This window comes from Fusarium fujikuroi, chromosome FFUJ_chr02 (genome assembly GCF_900079805.1).
Source record: "Fusarium fujikuroi IMI 58289 draft genome, chromosome FFUJ_chr02".
Lineage (NCBI taxonomy): Eukaryota > Fungi > Ascomycota > Sordariomycetes > Hypocreales > Nectriaceae > Fusarium > Fusarium fujikuroi.
Genome location: NC_036623.1, coordinates 2065259 through 2081144, shown reverse-complemented (window position 1 = coordinate 2081144; position 15886 = coordinate 2065259). Strand labels below are relative to the sequence as shown.

The window sequence follows — 15886 nt, the reverse complement described above, 5'->3', positions numbered from 1 at the left end:
TTTGGCGATTCCCAGGGTAGCTGTTTGCAACAAGCAAGTATAAGCGGGCACCCGAAAGAATGCAAATTGCCGGAGGCAGCTAATGATCCCGGCGGTGGAGTGGGCCCGGCGGTCCGGAAAGTTCAGGCGATTACCCCGGATTGTCTGTCATGAGTGGCTTCACCAAGTGCGCCATTTGATCTCGTTTACCGTTTCCCCTATTTTATCCCCTTTCTTCATTTTCAGGTCTCTTTCCGCGCTCTCTGCTTCTCATGAGCTTTTCGTTACGTCGTCCCAGCTTGTGCTGCTCAAGTGTTTGAGCACAGGAGACTTCAAGATGCCACTCACACAACATAGAATACACCCCAAGGCCCTGGCTCAGCCACAAGGATGATTTTGTTCTTTTCTCAACTATTGGGGATGGCACATTCTTTGCCACGCCTGATGTGGTAGCTTGTGGCGACATTGACCAATTGCCATCACCAATTGGATGATGATCATTATACCAAATGAGAGGGATGGAGAATGGTCGCAGACAATAAGTTTACACAGCCTTATCATTTACGAATTGGTTGCGTAGGCATGGCGAGCTTTCGATGTCAGGGGCAGAGTCTCAAATACAATTGAACGAGGACGCTGAGAGAAAGTGACATATCATTACAGCTCCTCACGTTTCAAATAGACCACCAACATAAGCGAAACAAAGAAACCACCACGCTCAAACAGTCTAGGAGAAAGCCATCCCAAGCCAAGACAATTCCCAGCGAAAGCAAACAACGCATCCACTCCTTGCACTATCCTAGTCATTATCATCCATCATAAGCATCGGAGACGTTCAGTCTCTTCCTTGCACTCCTTTTCATCTTTCGTCTTTCATCTATCATAACCCGAAGCACCACGCACACCTATCTGCGCCCCCTGAAATGGTTCTTTCCTGATTCTTCAAATCGTACCTCAACTGCCAGCAGCGGGGGGTGCCTGCCCTTCGATCGACGTCTACTTACCTACAGAAACTGGAAAGACTACCTAAGGTACCTACTACTCACCTAAGTACCTTGGCAGGCACGACAGGAGAGAGAACGAGCGCACTCGGTGTGCCCTCTTCAAGTCTCTAGCACCATGTTCACTCCCACCCCCTATCCCTTATTTCCCCAGAGGCTGAAAGCCAGAAAGATATGTTTCACTCCTCCATATCTGTGTCATCGGAAATTTCGAGCATCATGTCGTCTTGGAGTGCGATCGAAGAAGTGTCGAGGTCCAGACCAAGAGAGGCGACTCGATCCAAGACGTGGTTAATGTCTCTTTGTCTCCCGCTCAGTCCCGGTCCAGTTGTTTTATCGATCCAAGAGCGAAACGCTTCGTCATTAGGTTCCTCATCATCGGTGTCGAGGTCCATCGGCTCATAGGACTCGTTTGGACCACCGCTCTCCTGGCCTGGGCCATTATCGACAACCCGCCATCCGTGGTCAACGCTACTTCGCCATTAGACTTATCACTATCCGGGTGGAAGCACAATAGACAAACCTGTCACAGCTTCCCTGGAAGGCATACACTTGAGAGAGTGTAGGCACAGAGCCATCCCTGGTCTGGTCATGACTCGACGGGCTGTCCTGTTCGACTACATCTGGGAAAGTCTATACTGTTAGTATGCTCTCTACTGAAGAGAGATGCAGTAACCCGTAACTTACCCAGTCTTTGTGGTTCTCATGTTTGTCTGCCGTCTTTGGGAAACATGGAGAGGGAGATTGATGGCCTTGCACTTGTGCTCCTGAAAGAGGCCGGAAGACTACCCCATTACCATAGGTAGTGGGACTGTCCTGGGACACTATTTCGAAATCTCCTTCGTCATACTTGTAGGCAAGGTTACAGTTGACGCATACCCAACGACCATTCTTTCTCTCACATGCCTGTGAGCAGGTAATGCACATCAGAGCCACAGCCCCACGAAGCTCAGAATGAGGATCCATGGTGGGATGTGTAAAAGCACCCTGAATAATGCCAGTGAAGCCCCCTAGATACCAATATCCTCCTTGCCTCCGGTGCTGGTGATTGTGCCAGAGGTTGAAAGATGCCACGCAAGACGGAACTTCCAGGGGATGGGGTTCGAGGAGTATCGACGAGGAAGCTACAGGCCAGATTCTTTCGGTTCCTGGAAAAAAGTATGGAATGATTTGTCAGTCACTCTGTTTCTATGAACAGAGTGATGTAACTGTCGACAGAAAAGACTGGAAAGGGCTGGTTCCAGATGTGATAATACGCGGGGTTTCGCACAAGATCACGGTGCTTTTGCGTGCCTTCGCAGACAGGCCCAGCTGTTTAATGGAACCGAAGAAGTGATAGGCCGATAAGGCGAGACGTTGCAAATAACGGCCAACAATACGGTACGGCGTCAGTTGATGATGATGCCGATATCGATGGACGAGGTTTGAAAGACGTGATGGCAAAAGAGTCACTTCGTTCAACTAGCCAGTAAGCTCGCGACAGGGGTACAGGCTACTGTACATGTTGGCACAAAGCAGAGGCAGCACCGATCGTCCCGGTAATCTTCGAATTTTGTTGGAGGATATCTGAAAGTAGTGGATCGCCGGAAGAAGCAATCGATATGAAGAAAAAGAAAAGGGAGCTTGTTCGTTGGTCAGCTTGGAGTGTTGGATTCATCGTGTGTCGAAGTTACCGAGTCTTCAGGCGGCGTCCAACCAGGTGGCACCTCGAGTCCTTGGTACAATGGCATAGGAGCCCAGGCACGGCAGCCTAGGGGGCCATCAAGCGATTGGAGAGTTTCTAAACAAGGTCCCATAAGTCGAAGATGCTTATGGGCGAGGCGCACTCCATGTTCTCATCCATAAGAGCATTCCAGGCCTTCCTTGGTGATTAAACGAAACAAAGATTGAACGAAACAAACTGAAACGAAACGGATGCGAAACAGAACAGAAGGCTGAAGCCACACCTACCGACGGGGACATGAGATTCGCCAGTGCCATGGTAACGACCTGAATCTGTCACCACTTGACAAGAAAGACTGACCAGTGCGGAGCTGCAAAAGGCTCTCACATTCTGCGGCCAGAAACAAGAATTCGAGGAACCACGACAGTGGACATCTGGGACTACTTAACATCTCCTCCCTTCAAGCCACTCTCCTGATCTGCACGCGTGGGCTCCCAGGAATACAGTTTCAGCTCGGAGTCCTCATTCCAAGCACCGAGATTCTCTAGTGTGTGAGACAGACCCTCCATGTTTTATGCATTGGCAATCCATTGTCACCAAAGGCCCCTCAGCCTGATTTCCAGCTGTGGATGTTGGTGGCTGGCACCCTGTCAGAGCATCTGTTTTGGTGCCAGGTCTCAGCAGACGGTAACTTTCATCGCAGATTCCCATAGACCTACAGGGCTTTGCAGGTTGTCAAAGTATTAATGGGATAAAACTACCGCTATCTCAGTGCTGTTGGGGGCTTGAAGGTCTACTCAAAAGGGCTTTGCGCTATCACAGAAGACAGTGAGCTGTTTAACTACGCCAAGGAGCTCTAATCTACAGGGGTCACGTCTAACATACTGTACAATGAGCGGATGCACAACATTTAGTTGTCCAAGAGGGCCAGGCTTCAGATCAGAGCCAGTGACGGGCGTTACCTCCAACAAGCAATTCATTTAATCAACGGTCATCACGATCAATGCACGTCTCTTCTTAATCACATACATATTGAGACATGCGCAGCAGAATGCCGTTTAAATGATTCGCAGTTGGCTTGGTTGATTCACTAGCCTGCCCACTGGCAAACAGCGTGATATGCAATGGGGGGATCACTCTCCGTCAAGTGGACAGAAATTGGGTGTGAAGCTGCGAACTTGCATGCGGTGTATGCACTATTTCTGGGTGCATCGCGCTATTGTTTTCTCATGCAGCTAACATCTATTGGAGAAGTTGGATGGTGGATGAAAGACACGACCCTCCGCGGGGGAAATACACGGTTGTGGCTTACACAGTACACCCAAATTCGCCAGCGATCTACCATTTTGGAAACTACCCAGCCAACATCCAATGGATTAGTCTCGCGGTGAACTTGGTGATACAGATCAATTGCATTGATTGATAAACAATAGTCTTCAAATTATAATAAGACTTCTACATCACATATCGGACCCTCCTGAATTCGAAAAACAGTCTGATCATGAAAACTATTCGTGCACAAGGTGCACCAACCAGCCAAAACACCAAAATCATGTAGCAACGAGTGTTCCCTCGAGAAACGACAGAAATAGTAATTCGTATGAGATTACGGGCATGTCAGGTAGAGACAGAAACCAACAGGATAACATGTCTAAGTGCCATCAGACACTATGTTGAACGCCAGACTTTGCACTCTGTTGATTTCGATCTCTCTTTCACCGTCGTGCTTGTGAGGAGCTGTCATGTTGGCCACGATAATCGAGGGTTCTGGGATAGCCAGGATAACTCTGGCGAGTGCATTGAGGATATCGCTCATCCCTCTGAGTCTCACTGGCTGGAGTGCTGGTGTTGATAGTCCTTGTGAACTGTTTTTCAAATTGTGAGATAGTGTTGGTACCACGCCTGATACCGTTTTGTTCGGCTTCGTCGGGAGACGATTCGATTCGAACTTGCTGGCCGTTCACGAAGTTGGTTGTTCTTTGTTGAGGGTCATCTATTGAGTGCTGGACCCCTGGCAAATTTACCTGGCATTGATCACCAGGAGTATCGTTGGATCCCTGGGTAATACGACTGTTCGGAATGGATTAGCTAGTGTTCGTTGTCTTTCCAATGATGTCACCCTCACATACCTTCCCTGGTAGACTGGCTGACTTGATGGAGCATACGTATAGCCCTGTGTGCCTTGACTTGAAACTGTTTGTTGATACGATCGGTCCTGATGGGGATAGTAGGCTGTCCCAGAGTGCTGGGTTTGAGGCAGGTGTTGGTGCAGCATGGCATCCTGGGGTGCAGTAGTCTGGCGCTGTAGTTGCGGCGCTTGCCTTGTATGGCTCTGGGTTATGTTCGCGCCCGAAGACGAGAACCCACTCGCATCTCTGGCGTAGCGATCTCCCGAAGAGGTCATGGTTATTGGACAAGGATCCTCAGGGGCAAGAGCCAACTGATCGTGAAGATATGAGAACAGCTAAGAGTAAGGGGCGGGATGGATGTATCTGGTGGGCGACAGACTCTTGGGACGAAACCTTTAGACTGGTAAGCATCGCATGGCGGGCATGAAAGGGGTATTAATGCACCATCTCTCTGTTACGCGGTAAAGGGCGTGTAGCAAGCTTGGGCAAGGTTGATCGGATTACAGAGATGGAAACACTTCACGAAGCCCGTTTCTTTTTGCACAGCATCGCTGCTTGTCAAGGTCCCGATATTCGTCAGATATTGCTGTTTTGATGAAGGCTAGTCGTCGTACGGTTTGCCGGCGAATTCACCTAGTAACTTCTGCCAGATTGTGAAGGTCAGCCACGACAACATGTGCTAGGAGCATGAAAAGGGTATTACAGGACAGGGTCGGTTTACATCAGCCTGGGGCGATACGGGAGGTTGTCGTGGCATGAAAGAAACATGACCAACCCTGGAATGGGAGTTAATCTGCTCGCCTCGGCATCTGGTTTGCTGTTGTTGACTGGGTCTTCTGTCACGAGGCATATACCTAGGCGGAATGTTACTTTCAGAGGCAAAAGGCATCTATTAGAGGGATTCTTGGGATGACGACATGTTCGAAATCATCAGCGTTGATTACCTACGATGAGAATGTTCGCATGGTACGCACAAAGGCAGTATGCCAGGGGCAGCAGCTACTCCTGCGAGCAAGCATGGCCAAGCAGACATCCTATCAAGATTCATCTGTTGTTCAACTAGTTATACGCGTCCCTTGGCTGTGTTTGGTTGGGTCCAGGGCACGCAACAAACGGGTCGACATACTCTGGTCAAGTTGTGATCTGGCATGGTATCGGGCGACTAATCGGAAAAGGCTTGATTAAAATCATTCGGCTGAGACCAAACCCCAAACTTCAACGCAGATGGATATTCGAATTTTCGGTTCTGTTGTTAAGTGTCGCGCAATGCGTATGGGAAAGGGTGAAAAGAACCACAATTTTACAAAGAAGAGAAGACTTGGGAGATTGGCGGCGGCTGACACCAATAACCTTGTCCCGACGACGTCAACAATAGCTGCAGCATGAGCAATCCTTTCCGGCTCGCGGAGATTCCTTCGTGGATTGGTGTGTGAATAATATGGAATGAATATTATTCGTACAAGAGAACAGAATATTCTCTCTTACTGATTCACTAGCCTCTAAGCCAGCCATACACGAGGAAGAGGGTAAACTGTTTCACTTGCAGCTGCTGGACCTATGACTTTCGCATCTCATGCGGCCACAGAAGGAACTTATCGCAGAAGATCTCGGCGGCCCCGAAAACCCTAGGAGATTCCGGGGAAAGCAGAACTAGTGAATGTAACATTCACGGGGATTGGCAAACCCCGATGAGGCTGAACGCAATGAGTGCGCCAGCATCCGCTGTACGTTCGAGGTTGATCCATCAACACAGCAACACCTTACCAATGAAAATGAGGGATACAACATGCAAGATAAGTACACAATCATATTGGATTCCTTCATGTTACTAATTACCCGGCGACGAAGAAGATAAAACCCTGACGTTGTTCAAATTGTGGTTACCCCGCTGAGCTCTCATCCATCCTTGTAACTCGGGGTGGCATTGATGATGGTTTGGTTTGCTTGACCAGCTGAACAATCTCAACATCCACGGTGCCCCCATCTTTCATCCAAAAAACTACTGCAAACTAAACTCGCATGTCACAATCGCTGCCGCATGCGCCTTTGACTACTATTGATCACGGACACCACAATTCGCTAGTTTGCAGCAGTGTTAGCCAGTTTGGTTCCCTTGCATCCCAAATGTCTGCGTCGTGCGGTTGCATGTCCAATTACGTTGTTTGCCGGGATAAGACGTGGCGTGATATCTTGTGCCTCAGGTACCTCGAAAAGGAAAAAGATTGAAAGAGAGCAGACCAGCCTATACGGTGAAGTCCACAGTTGAAGCAGTGGTCAACAGCTGCAAAGACCAGGGCCACTTTACTGATGGCATCATGTCAGAGTGCTGTCGAACAAATAGGGCTGTGAACTTACCAGAGGTTCTGCAGAATGCCTTTTTGGTTGCGGTCCCTCCCCCTGTTCCCTGAATGAGCTGCATCCTGAAGCCACCGGCCGAGCTTTGTTGCCTGGGTCATGTTGGTTCCGCTCTCTTTGAGAGGATCGACCTCTATTCCTCTTCATTTTTTCGGCAGAACCCTTGGCTGGTTTTTGAGCGACTTGTGGATTGTATACGTCCGGCAAACTGAACCCTTCCCAGGGCCGATCAGCGTCCCTCAACCAAGCCCACACCTGGGCTTCTTTAGTCCGATCCCCGGTAGAGGCGGCTGTAATATTGATGTGAGTCTTGCCAAGAGAAGCTCTCGCTTGACTGTGGCCTATTGTCTCAGTGCTGTGCGTGGAGGCATAACCACCCTTGGAGAGTACAGTGCGTGGCCAGCCGCTGTGAAAAGAAGTTGTCATTACTTTCTTCCGACTGCTGCGTCTGAGATGCGTTGCTTTTGGTGAATCCATAACATGAAGATGGTTGCAAGAAAACACTTTCGTATTGATTACTGTCTCCTTCGTCCTTCATCGGCATGAAATCCTCCTGGCTCCTTCTATACTCTACCATGGCATGCGGCTCAAAAGCAACTCGATCCCTTCAAAGATCTTAGGTACCCACATTCGTGCCCAAAGCAGTGAGCTGTACCAACTACTAGTCGTACCTCAAGATCATTGCTGGGCACAGCCGTGTGAGTACCGCCCCTGGTTCTACTGGAGGCTGTCTCTGCGGATACTACGCCTCAGGGCTATGGACTTTCTTGTGACACTATTCAGATTAGAGGGGGAGAATCATGATTGCACTGCCCTATGATGCTGAATATCAATCACACTGCCGGCTCGTCGGCTTTCAACCGCCCTGTCCAACAGCATAATCGGCAGGTCTCATAGACGCTGTGAGGCAGACAATCCCCAGCACTCAGCCATCGCTACTGCTATGACTTGTTCCCTGGCACTAGATCGCAGACCGAGTGCATTCGTGGCCATGCATATTTCATATACGTGGAGTGGCCCTAATGGAACTGGTTTCATTGCAAAGGCCCAAAGACATGCGTCTTGCTGGTCGCTGTGCAGGAAACCGCCCGAACCAAAAGTGCTGTATGTCTCCTGTGGCTGCCTGGCTTTGCTTCTGGTATCTGGCACACAGCCCTGAAATCGACTTGAGCAAAGCCTGGCTAATAGTTTGATGAAGCTGCACAGATTTCCTCAGCATCGCCCCCTTTTTCACCACATCATGACGTACATTGCCCTTTCACGCGCACTCCCCACAGCATGACAGTAAGCAACTGCAAAAGGCCTAGCATACCGAGAGGATTATACTCACATGCACCAACTTCAATGTCCGGAGGTTAAGTGCAATGGTCGGCTTTCAAAAATCTTTTGACTAATATTTGCGTCACTCTCTGGATTCCAGAGTGTGAGTTTTCTGGTTTCAATACAAACACCCGCCCCTTAGGCAACCACTTTGTCGAGCTTTCTACCAATCATTAGGTTCTCTCTTACCAAATCACTCAAGATACTTTCGAGGGGCGTTCTCGGAATTCGGAATCTCAGGCGCTTCTGATGCCTCTCTGCATTGCTGAAACTAAAAGAGTTTCTTGGCTTGATTTCTTATTCGAAATTCAGTCACACGGAGATAAGTGGAATGAAGAATATCTGTGTTTGACCCGCTCACATTAAGTTCTGGCTTCTAACACAAATCCCTGAATGACATAAAGTCCGACTTGCGACGTTGCGCCTACCACAAAATCATGAGTTCAAAATTGGCAATTTCACAAATGGCTTCGCTTTATGCCTCATCTGGTAGGTTTGGTCTGGATTCTCGACTCTTTCAAGTCGAGTGTTTCTCCCTCTGGCACATACCGTCATTGTCGCTGACAACACATCTACCTCAACTTTCAACCACTACATTATCAGAAAATCATATTGTCAACCGTTGGAAAAGAAAAATTCAAATGAACTCATTTCCATGGTCTTTTCAACCTTGACAAATGTGAGGTGTCGTCGATCCGATCTGACGGTGATTGGTCGTATAGACGCAGAGCCGCGCCGGTGGCATTACCAGGTCCACGCACGAAGCATTGGAGCACTAATTGAACAAACCTGGCATTGGTAGACGCACCACGTGGCAGGCTCATAGTAGTCTAATTGCCGATAGTGACCTGATCCTGGGGATCTAGTCAATCGTCACACATGATTGCTAGACGTGCAACGACCCAAGAGCCGATCAGTTGGCTTGTGCTTGGCGAAGGATCTCGTACAAGTACAAGTTATACAACCTGGAGAGTTGAGGCTACCAGTTGGGCCAGGATCAATGCCATATGTGTTGGGTTCAAGAATGCATTGGGCCGCAACAAATGTACCGTTCAACTCACTGCGACCCAAAGTCCCAATGACTGGGCAATACAATTCAAGCCTTAGCCAACCACCTGTCTATCTCACAAAACACGGTGAATATGCCAGAGCTTTCTGAAAAGCAGTGAGGGTATTCCGCAATAATGATTCGAGCGTCCCAGAACGTCCAGGCGAGACTAGCTCCTCGTCAGCCTCACTTTTCTCGGCCTGCGTATTCATATCGACCAGTCGATTACGTTGCACATATTACATCCAATCAAGGAGATGTGATGTTGCTGCGTTTTCTACAACTCACATGTTATCGATCATATGTGGACTCGATTTGTGCTCCCGATATGTTGCACAAGCGCGAGAGGGTGTGAAATCTTCAGGGACCAGGTTTCATATGTGAAGAACTTGGTGATAGATCATACAAGAGAAAAGATTACATATTGGGCCACCCCGAGGAAGCTAATTGGACCGATGAATCAATATTTTATGCCTAACAAACTTATTATTACTTTGCTGGTGAACATCACTGATGTGATGTGATGTGAGATGCATGAGCAGTGCTGACATATTGAAAACTCGGTGACTCTGCCCCCTCAGGAGGAAATCCTAGTGCTATTCGCCTATGGCGATTAGTTTTGCGCAGAATAGACTTGATGCTATGACCCCAGCTCTCTCAAAGCCAAATATTAGAGGTTGAAATGCAGGAAAAGATAGACCGGTACTGCCGCGTAACAAGCTGTTAATCTGCCTGATAAGCAGAGACGGAGGAAGCCCGGAAGGGTCCACTTTTCCCGGCCGTGACACATGGACAACTCTTCATGGGCTTGCCTTGACTCGGTAGATACCATCGTTCAATTGCGAGCGTCACAATGTCTTCCAACCCAAGTTTAAAGCTGATTCTAATTATTCATTGGAATTGGCAAATACACTCCCTTCGGCTTCTACAGCGTCGATAGGCGAGTGTCTGAAGCATAGAAGCCATGAGGCCTCAACTGGAACCTACGGCATATTTATAGCACTTAAAGAACCATGCAAGCTCCATATCACAATGTATTAGGGAGGAAAAGTAAGTTAGATCAATCGTCGTAATAAAATTTATACAAGATATGCAACTGAAAAGCCAGCGCACAATCTATTTACAAACAGAAAGCCATCTGCAAAGATGCAGTTTCATCGCCCTCCACTAGGGAGGGACAAATTCGTTTTTTTTTGCTGGCAAAGAAGTCCATGGACACGTCACGGACGTATCACATGTTGCTCACTCCCCACTGCTCAGAACTCTTTCGAGCTCTTTACAGAGATCGGCGGGCAGCGCGGCGAGCACGGCGACGCTTGGAAGAGCAGCCGGTCTTGGGGGGAGTGACGGGAGCAGAAGGAGCCTCAGTGGGAGCAGAGGCACCCTCGGAGGGTCGGACAACGGTGGCGAAGGTAGGAGTAGGGGCTGGAGCCTGAGTCTCGGAGCCGGCGTTGCCACCAGCGGGCTGGGTAGCAGCAGGGGCCTCAGCAGCAGCGGAGGTAGCGGCGGGAGCCTCAGCGGCAGCGGAGGTGGCAGCAGGAGTCTCGGGAGTAGAGCCAGAGCCGGAGCCGGAGCCGGAAGAGGTACCCTTCCAGACAGCAGGGCCGGGGATGTCATAGGTGGTGTAAGAACCGTAGAGGTTGAAGACAATGCCCTTGTCAGTGGAGGTGTAGCCCTTGTTGAAGTCGAACTTCTCATCAGGGACAGCAGTGCCGGAGCCAGTGACCTCAACCTGAGCGCAAGAGGGGTAGAACTGAGCACCGCGAGCGGGGTTGGAGGCATAGGCAACATCGGACTCGTGGTGAGCGATGATCTCCTGGCGGACAATGTACTTGCCAGCCTTCAGGGCAGAGGGAAGAGTGAAGGTGGACTTGCCCTTGGCCTTGATGAGCTTGTCAACAGCCCACTCACTGCCATCGTAACCGTCCTCAGCGATCTTGGTCCAGATAGCACCAGTGCCGTCGTTCTCGGTGTAGGGAGCAATGTAGGTGATGATAGGACCCCTGTGGCTGCCATCGATGATATCATCTCCACGGTTATCGTGGTACCACTCGAAGGTGAGCTCGTCGCCGGAAGCAGCCTTGACGAACTTGGGGGCAGCCTTGCCACCGTTGACGTTGCAGACGAGGTCGGGGCTGGTGAGGTCCTTGACGGGAGAGTTGCTGGCGGGAGATCGGATGTAGACGTTACGTCCATCACCCTGGTCCTCACCGTTGACCCAGAGGCCGTAGACCTGAGCGTGGGCCGAGACGGTGGTGGCCATGGCCAGAGCAGCAGCGGAAGCGGAGAAACGCATCTTGATAGATAGTTATATGTTTGAGTTGATGTTGGTTAAAGGATTGGATGAAGCGAGAAGTCGCGGAAGTAAGAAAGTTCGAGCTTCGGTGGTTTGTTAGAAAGAATGAAGGTTTGGCACAGCCAAATTGAAAGAAAGTGAAGATAGAAAGAAGAAAGACTGATTTTGCTACGACGAGTGTGGAGAGGAAGAAAGGAAGGTATTGGGACGACGAAGGATGTCGACTTATATATCAAATCTCGACGCCTTGAGCCTGAGATTATACCCTGGCTCCAACTATTCCTGTTCCTATCCTGTGTATTCCATCCTATTCCTCTCCAGGGCGGAAACTACGGTCAGTCCCACCACAAGGATCAGTTCACTTCAGTTCAGTTGCCTTCATCTCGTCAAGAAGCCATGCCATAACCTCAAACATGGTGTGCTGGGACCATCTCCAGCGAGTGACAGTTGAATCTAGATCAGATCAGGGAACAAAATCTACCCTCAGGAGAACTTAGAAGGGTCCCTTGCAGCTCAGGCGTCTCGCCTTTGGTGCGTACCCCATAACGACACAGACATTGATAAACGGAAAAATAAGCTCACTTGCAGCAAACGCATAGCGGAAATTGAAACCCTTGGGCCTGGGCCAGGGCTGGCTTACACTACAGACGCTAGGCCCTGGGCCTGCTGTCAAAAAAAAACAAGGCGTTACGCTAAACCCCTGCCAAGTTCGGTTTGAGGCTCTATAGGATGCTCCCATGATTGGACGAGTGTCTAACGGTGAAACCTAGCCCCTGGGCACCTTTAATATCGGAGCACACCCCATTGGAGCGATCCCGCCTACGCCTACGCCACCGTTCCCGTCCACCGTTCAAGTCTAAAATATCCCAGGCACCGGCGAGTCTATTCTTTTCGAGAAGTAGGCGCCGGTAAACGATGGGAATTTCGATTCTCTTCCTCTCCTGTGGTCTTGGCAGATCCGCTTCTTCACCTGAAACCGTAGAATTGCCATCTCCTACTGGGGGGAGAATTTTGTATATGCGACCGAGGTATTTTGGTGTCTGGTTTTAAGGGGTTGTGCAAAGAAGATAGGATCAACGCTCCTAATAACTCAATTCAAGCCGGCTTTTTTAGGGGCTTGAATTAGAGGGGAGGGTGAATTAAATTAAGGTATATTTTAAAGGTTAGGCTTAAATTAAATTAACTAACTTATAAGATTTTAGCATAATAGCTATAAAGAATAGCCTTACCTATTTTCTATAATTAGCTTTTTAAGTATTATATTATCTTTATTACCTTTAGATTAAGGCTATAACGTTAATCTAATAATATTATTCTAGCCTAACTAAATAACCTCTTTATATTTAATAATTTAGCTAATATATATAAGATATTATAAGCTATCTTTAATAATATAGAATAGATATATTTGTATTACCTTTACTATTTAATTAATTTATAGCTAATTTACTTAACTTTTTTTATTAAATATTAAAATAGCTTAATAATAGGTATTCTATATAGCCTTACCTATTTTATATAGAAAGTAATAGAAATACTATTAATTTTATTAAGTTAAGAGACTATATTCTATATAGTAGGTAATTAAAGAAATTAAGGATCTTTAACCTTTTAATTTTTAATATAAAAGGCTTTAAAGTATATATAAATAGCTTTAACTTTAATTTTATTATTAATTAGATAAGTAAGGAATTTTAGCTATATATTAAGATAAAGGATTATTACTACTTAATAGACTGGTAATAAGGTAATTTTTTTTTATAAATATATAGCTTATTTATAATATTAGTAATAGCCTTATAGGCCTAATTATTTATTACTTATAGAGGTAGGGCTTAATTTATTAAAAAAGAATAAAAAGATAGAGAATTTAGTAAAAAGGGATTTAAAGAGCTTAATAAAGCTATAGCTATAAAGAGATTACTATAGTAATTATAGAGGTATATATATAGCTTCTTATAGCTATATATAATAAATAAGACTATAGTTTCCTTATAGCCTTTAAGTTTTTTAGTCTTTTCTTTAAAGAAATATAAAATACCTATAATTTGGCATAAATAAGCCTAGTTATTTAGGTATAAAATATCCCTCTTTAGAATCCTCTTTAAAGGTTTAGGGTTATCTTAACTATAAATATAGAATTAATTAATAATAGTCTATAGGCTAAAGGTATAATTAATTATTATTAATATTAAATTCTATTTTATTTACTAATTAGGCTATAGCTAAATATAAAGGGATATATTATTAAAGCTTAAAGTATTCTCTATTTTATAGGCTTTATATATATATTATAACTAAAGCTTATAGTATTATAGTATTTTTTATATAAATTAAATAATATTATATAGTTAATACCAAATCACCCTTAGTTACAAGGTAATAATATTCAAAGAGGTATGCAGGTTTATTTAAAGGTAGGCCGTGGTGTTATTAGGATAACACCAAGGCCTAGATTAACTATTATCCTGCTAGTCAGGATTCTTACATATTATATAGCCGGCCTTAAAAGGACCTTTCTAGCTATCCTTAGCTTTATTAAATAACTTTAAATAATATAATTCTATAATTAATTAATTTATTTAAGTAAGCTTTATTAGAATTTACTTCTTCTAACTGCTTTTTTATAGTAATTTATTATTAAACTGCTCTAGATGCTTCTTATAGAATAACTCTACTAGTTCTTTATCTATATTAGCAGTCTTTACCTATTAATTATATTTAAGATTTTAGCCTTTTTATTATATAAGAAATCCTTTAAAAGGTATAGTATTTCTTCTTTATCTTTATACCTTCTATTTAATAATAAAGTTAACTTTATAGTAATTCTTATTAACTAATTTGCCTTCTATAAGACTAAGTTATTTATTAATATAGTTATTAGTATAAGCAGGAATAAGATACTTAATAGAGATTATTAAATATATCTTTTACTACTTTAGAATTTCTAGTTTATAGGCTAAGTTATTAATAACTTATTTAATAAGAAAAGGACCTATTCTCTATTAAGACTACTTCTTAAAAGGTTTACTAGAAAGATAATATTTATTATAAAGTTATAAATATACTTAATTTCTCTATTTTAAGGTAATAAGGCAATACTTATTATTATATTAATGCTTTCCTTTTATTACTGTAAAATCTATTATTAGTTATACTTTTTTATAAGTAACTTCTTAAAAATAAGGAAAATCTATAATATCCTTTATAGGTATTACTATATTAAGAGTACTTATAAGTTTAAAGCTATAAATAAATTTATATATACTTATTCTAGTTCCTGCATTATAAACTCTATTAAGATTTTATTAAAATACTAGAAGAATATAAGACTAGTTAAAAAGAGGATACTTAATATAATAAAAGTGCAATATAACTTCTACTATCTGGTTTCTCTATTTAGATAAACTATCCGCTTTAGGATAATATATAGTAGTTATTGTAAGCTTATAGCTAAATACCTTCTATAGCTTTTACTAAAATGTAAAAGTAAACTTTCTATTATAATTAGAGATAATTACCTTAAGGATGCCTTAATTAGTAAGAAGTAGCTATTTTAATAATATAATTGCCTAATCCTTAGTAATATATATAGAATATTTAGGCATAAAAAGATATTATTTACTTACTATATAAATAACTATTATAAGCTAATTATAAAGATTAAATCCTAAAATAGCCTATAGACTTCTAGCAGAAAGGACTAATAGAAGATTAGTAATAAAGTTAATTGCAATTATATATATTAATATAATAGAAAGATAAATTAATATATAATTACTAATTCTTTATTAATAATCTATCTATCTTAAATAATATATCTTATATCTATAAATATACTTATAAATTCTTATAGTTAGGTTATAGATTAATAATCCTAATAGTTCTTTTATTATTCTCTTTATATTAAAGTAATATTAATTATTATATACTATCTTTAGGATTTTATTAATTATAGTATATAAAACATAAAGTTAAAAATATCTATTAATTTACTTATAATATAATAGTCTATCTTTTAGAGTAAAAGGTATACTATACTTTAAAGTAAAAATAGTATCCTTACTATTTAGTTAATTAGTATTAACTGGCTTA

At 44.0% G+C, this 15886-nt stretch overlaps 4 protein-coding genes; all 4 read right to left on the bottom strand.

Annotated features, from left to right (window-relative positions):
- Positions 1-1159: 1159 nt before the first annotated feature.
- On the bottom strand, positions 1160-1946 carry FFUJ_04650 (uncharacterized protein; the record flags this gene model as incomplete). XM_023572039.1 has 3 exons in its annotated part: positions 1160-1451; positions 1504-1613; positions 1668-1946. 3 exons carry the CDS (start codon positions 1944-1946, stop codon positions 1160-1162), a joined length of 681 nt encoding a protein of 226 aa, XP_023426236.1.
- Positions 1947-4358: 2412 nt separating this feature from the next.
- FFUJ_04651 (uncharacterized protein) lies at positions 4359-5047 on the bottom strand (the record flags this gene model as incomplete). XM_023572038.1 has 2 exons in its annotated part: positions 4359-4713; positions 4773-5047. The coding sequence occupies 2 exons, from the start codon at positions 5045-5047 to the stop codon at positions 4359-4361; spliced, it is 630 nt and encodes a 209-aa protein (XP_023426235.1).
- Positions 5048-7014: 1967 nt separating this feature from the next.
- FFUJ_14412 (uncharacterized protein) lies at positions 7015-7809 on the bottom strand (the record flags this gene model as incomplete). XM_023572037.1 has 3 exons in its annotated part: positions 7015-7098; positions 7128-7533; positions 7799-7809. The coding sequence occupies 3 exons, from the start codon at positions 7807-7809 to the stop codon at positions 7015-7017; spliced, it is 501 nt and encodes a 166-aa protein (XP_023427228.1).
- Positions 7810-10771: 2962 nt separating this feature from the next.
- On the bottom strand, positions 10772-11791 carry FFUJ_04652 (related to endoglucanase B; the record flags this gene model as incomplete). The annotated part of the gene is made up of 1 exon (XM_023572036.1): positions 10772-11791. The coding sequence occupies one exon, from the start codon at positions 11789-11791 to the stop codon at positions 10772-10774; it is 1020 nt and encodes a 339-aa protein (XP_023426234.1).
- Positions 11792-15886: the final 4095 nt, after the last annotated feature.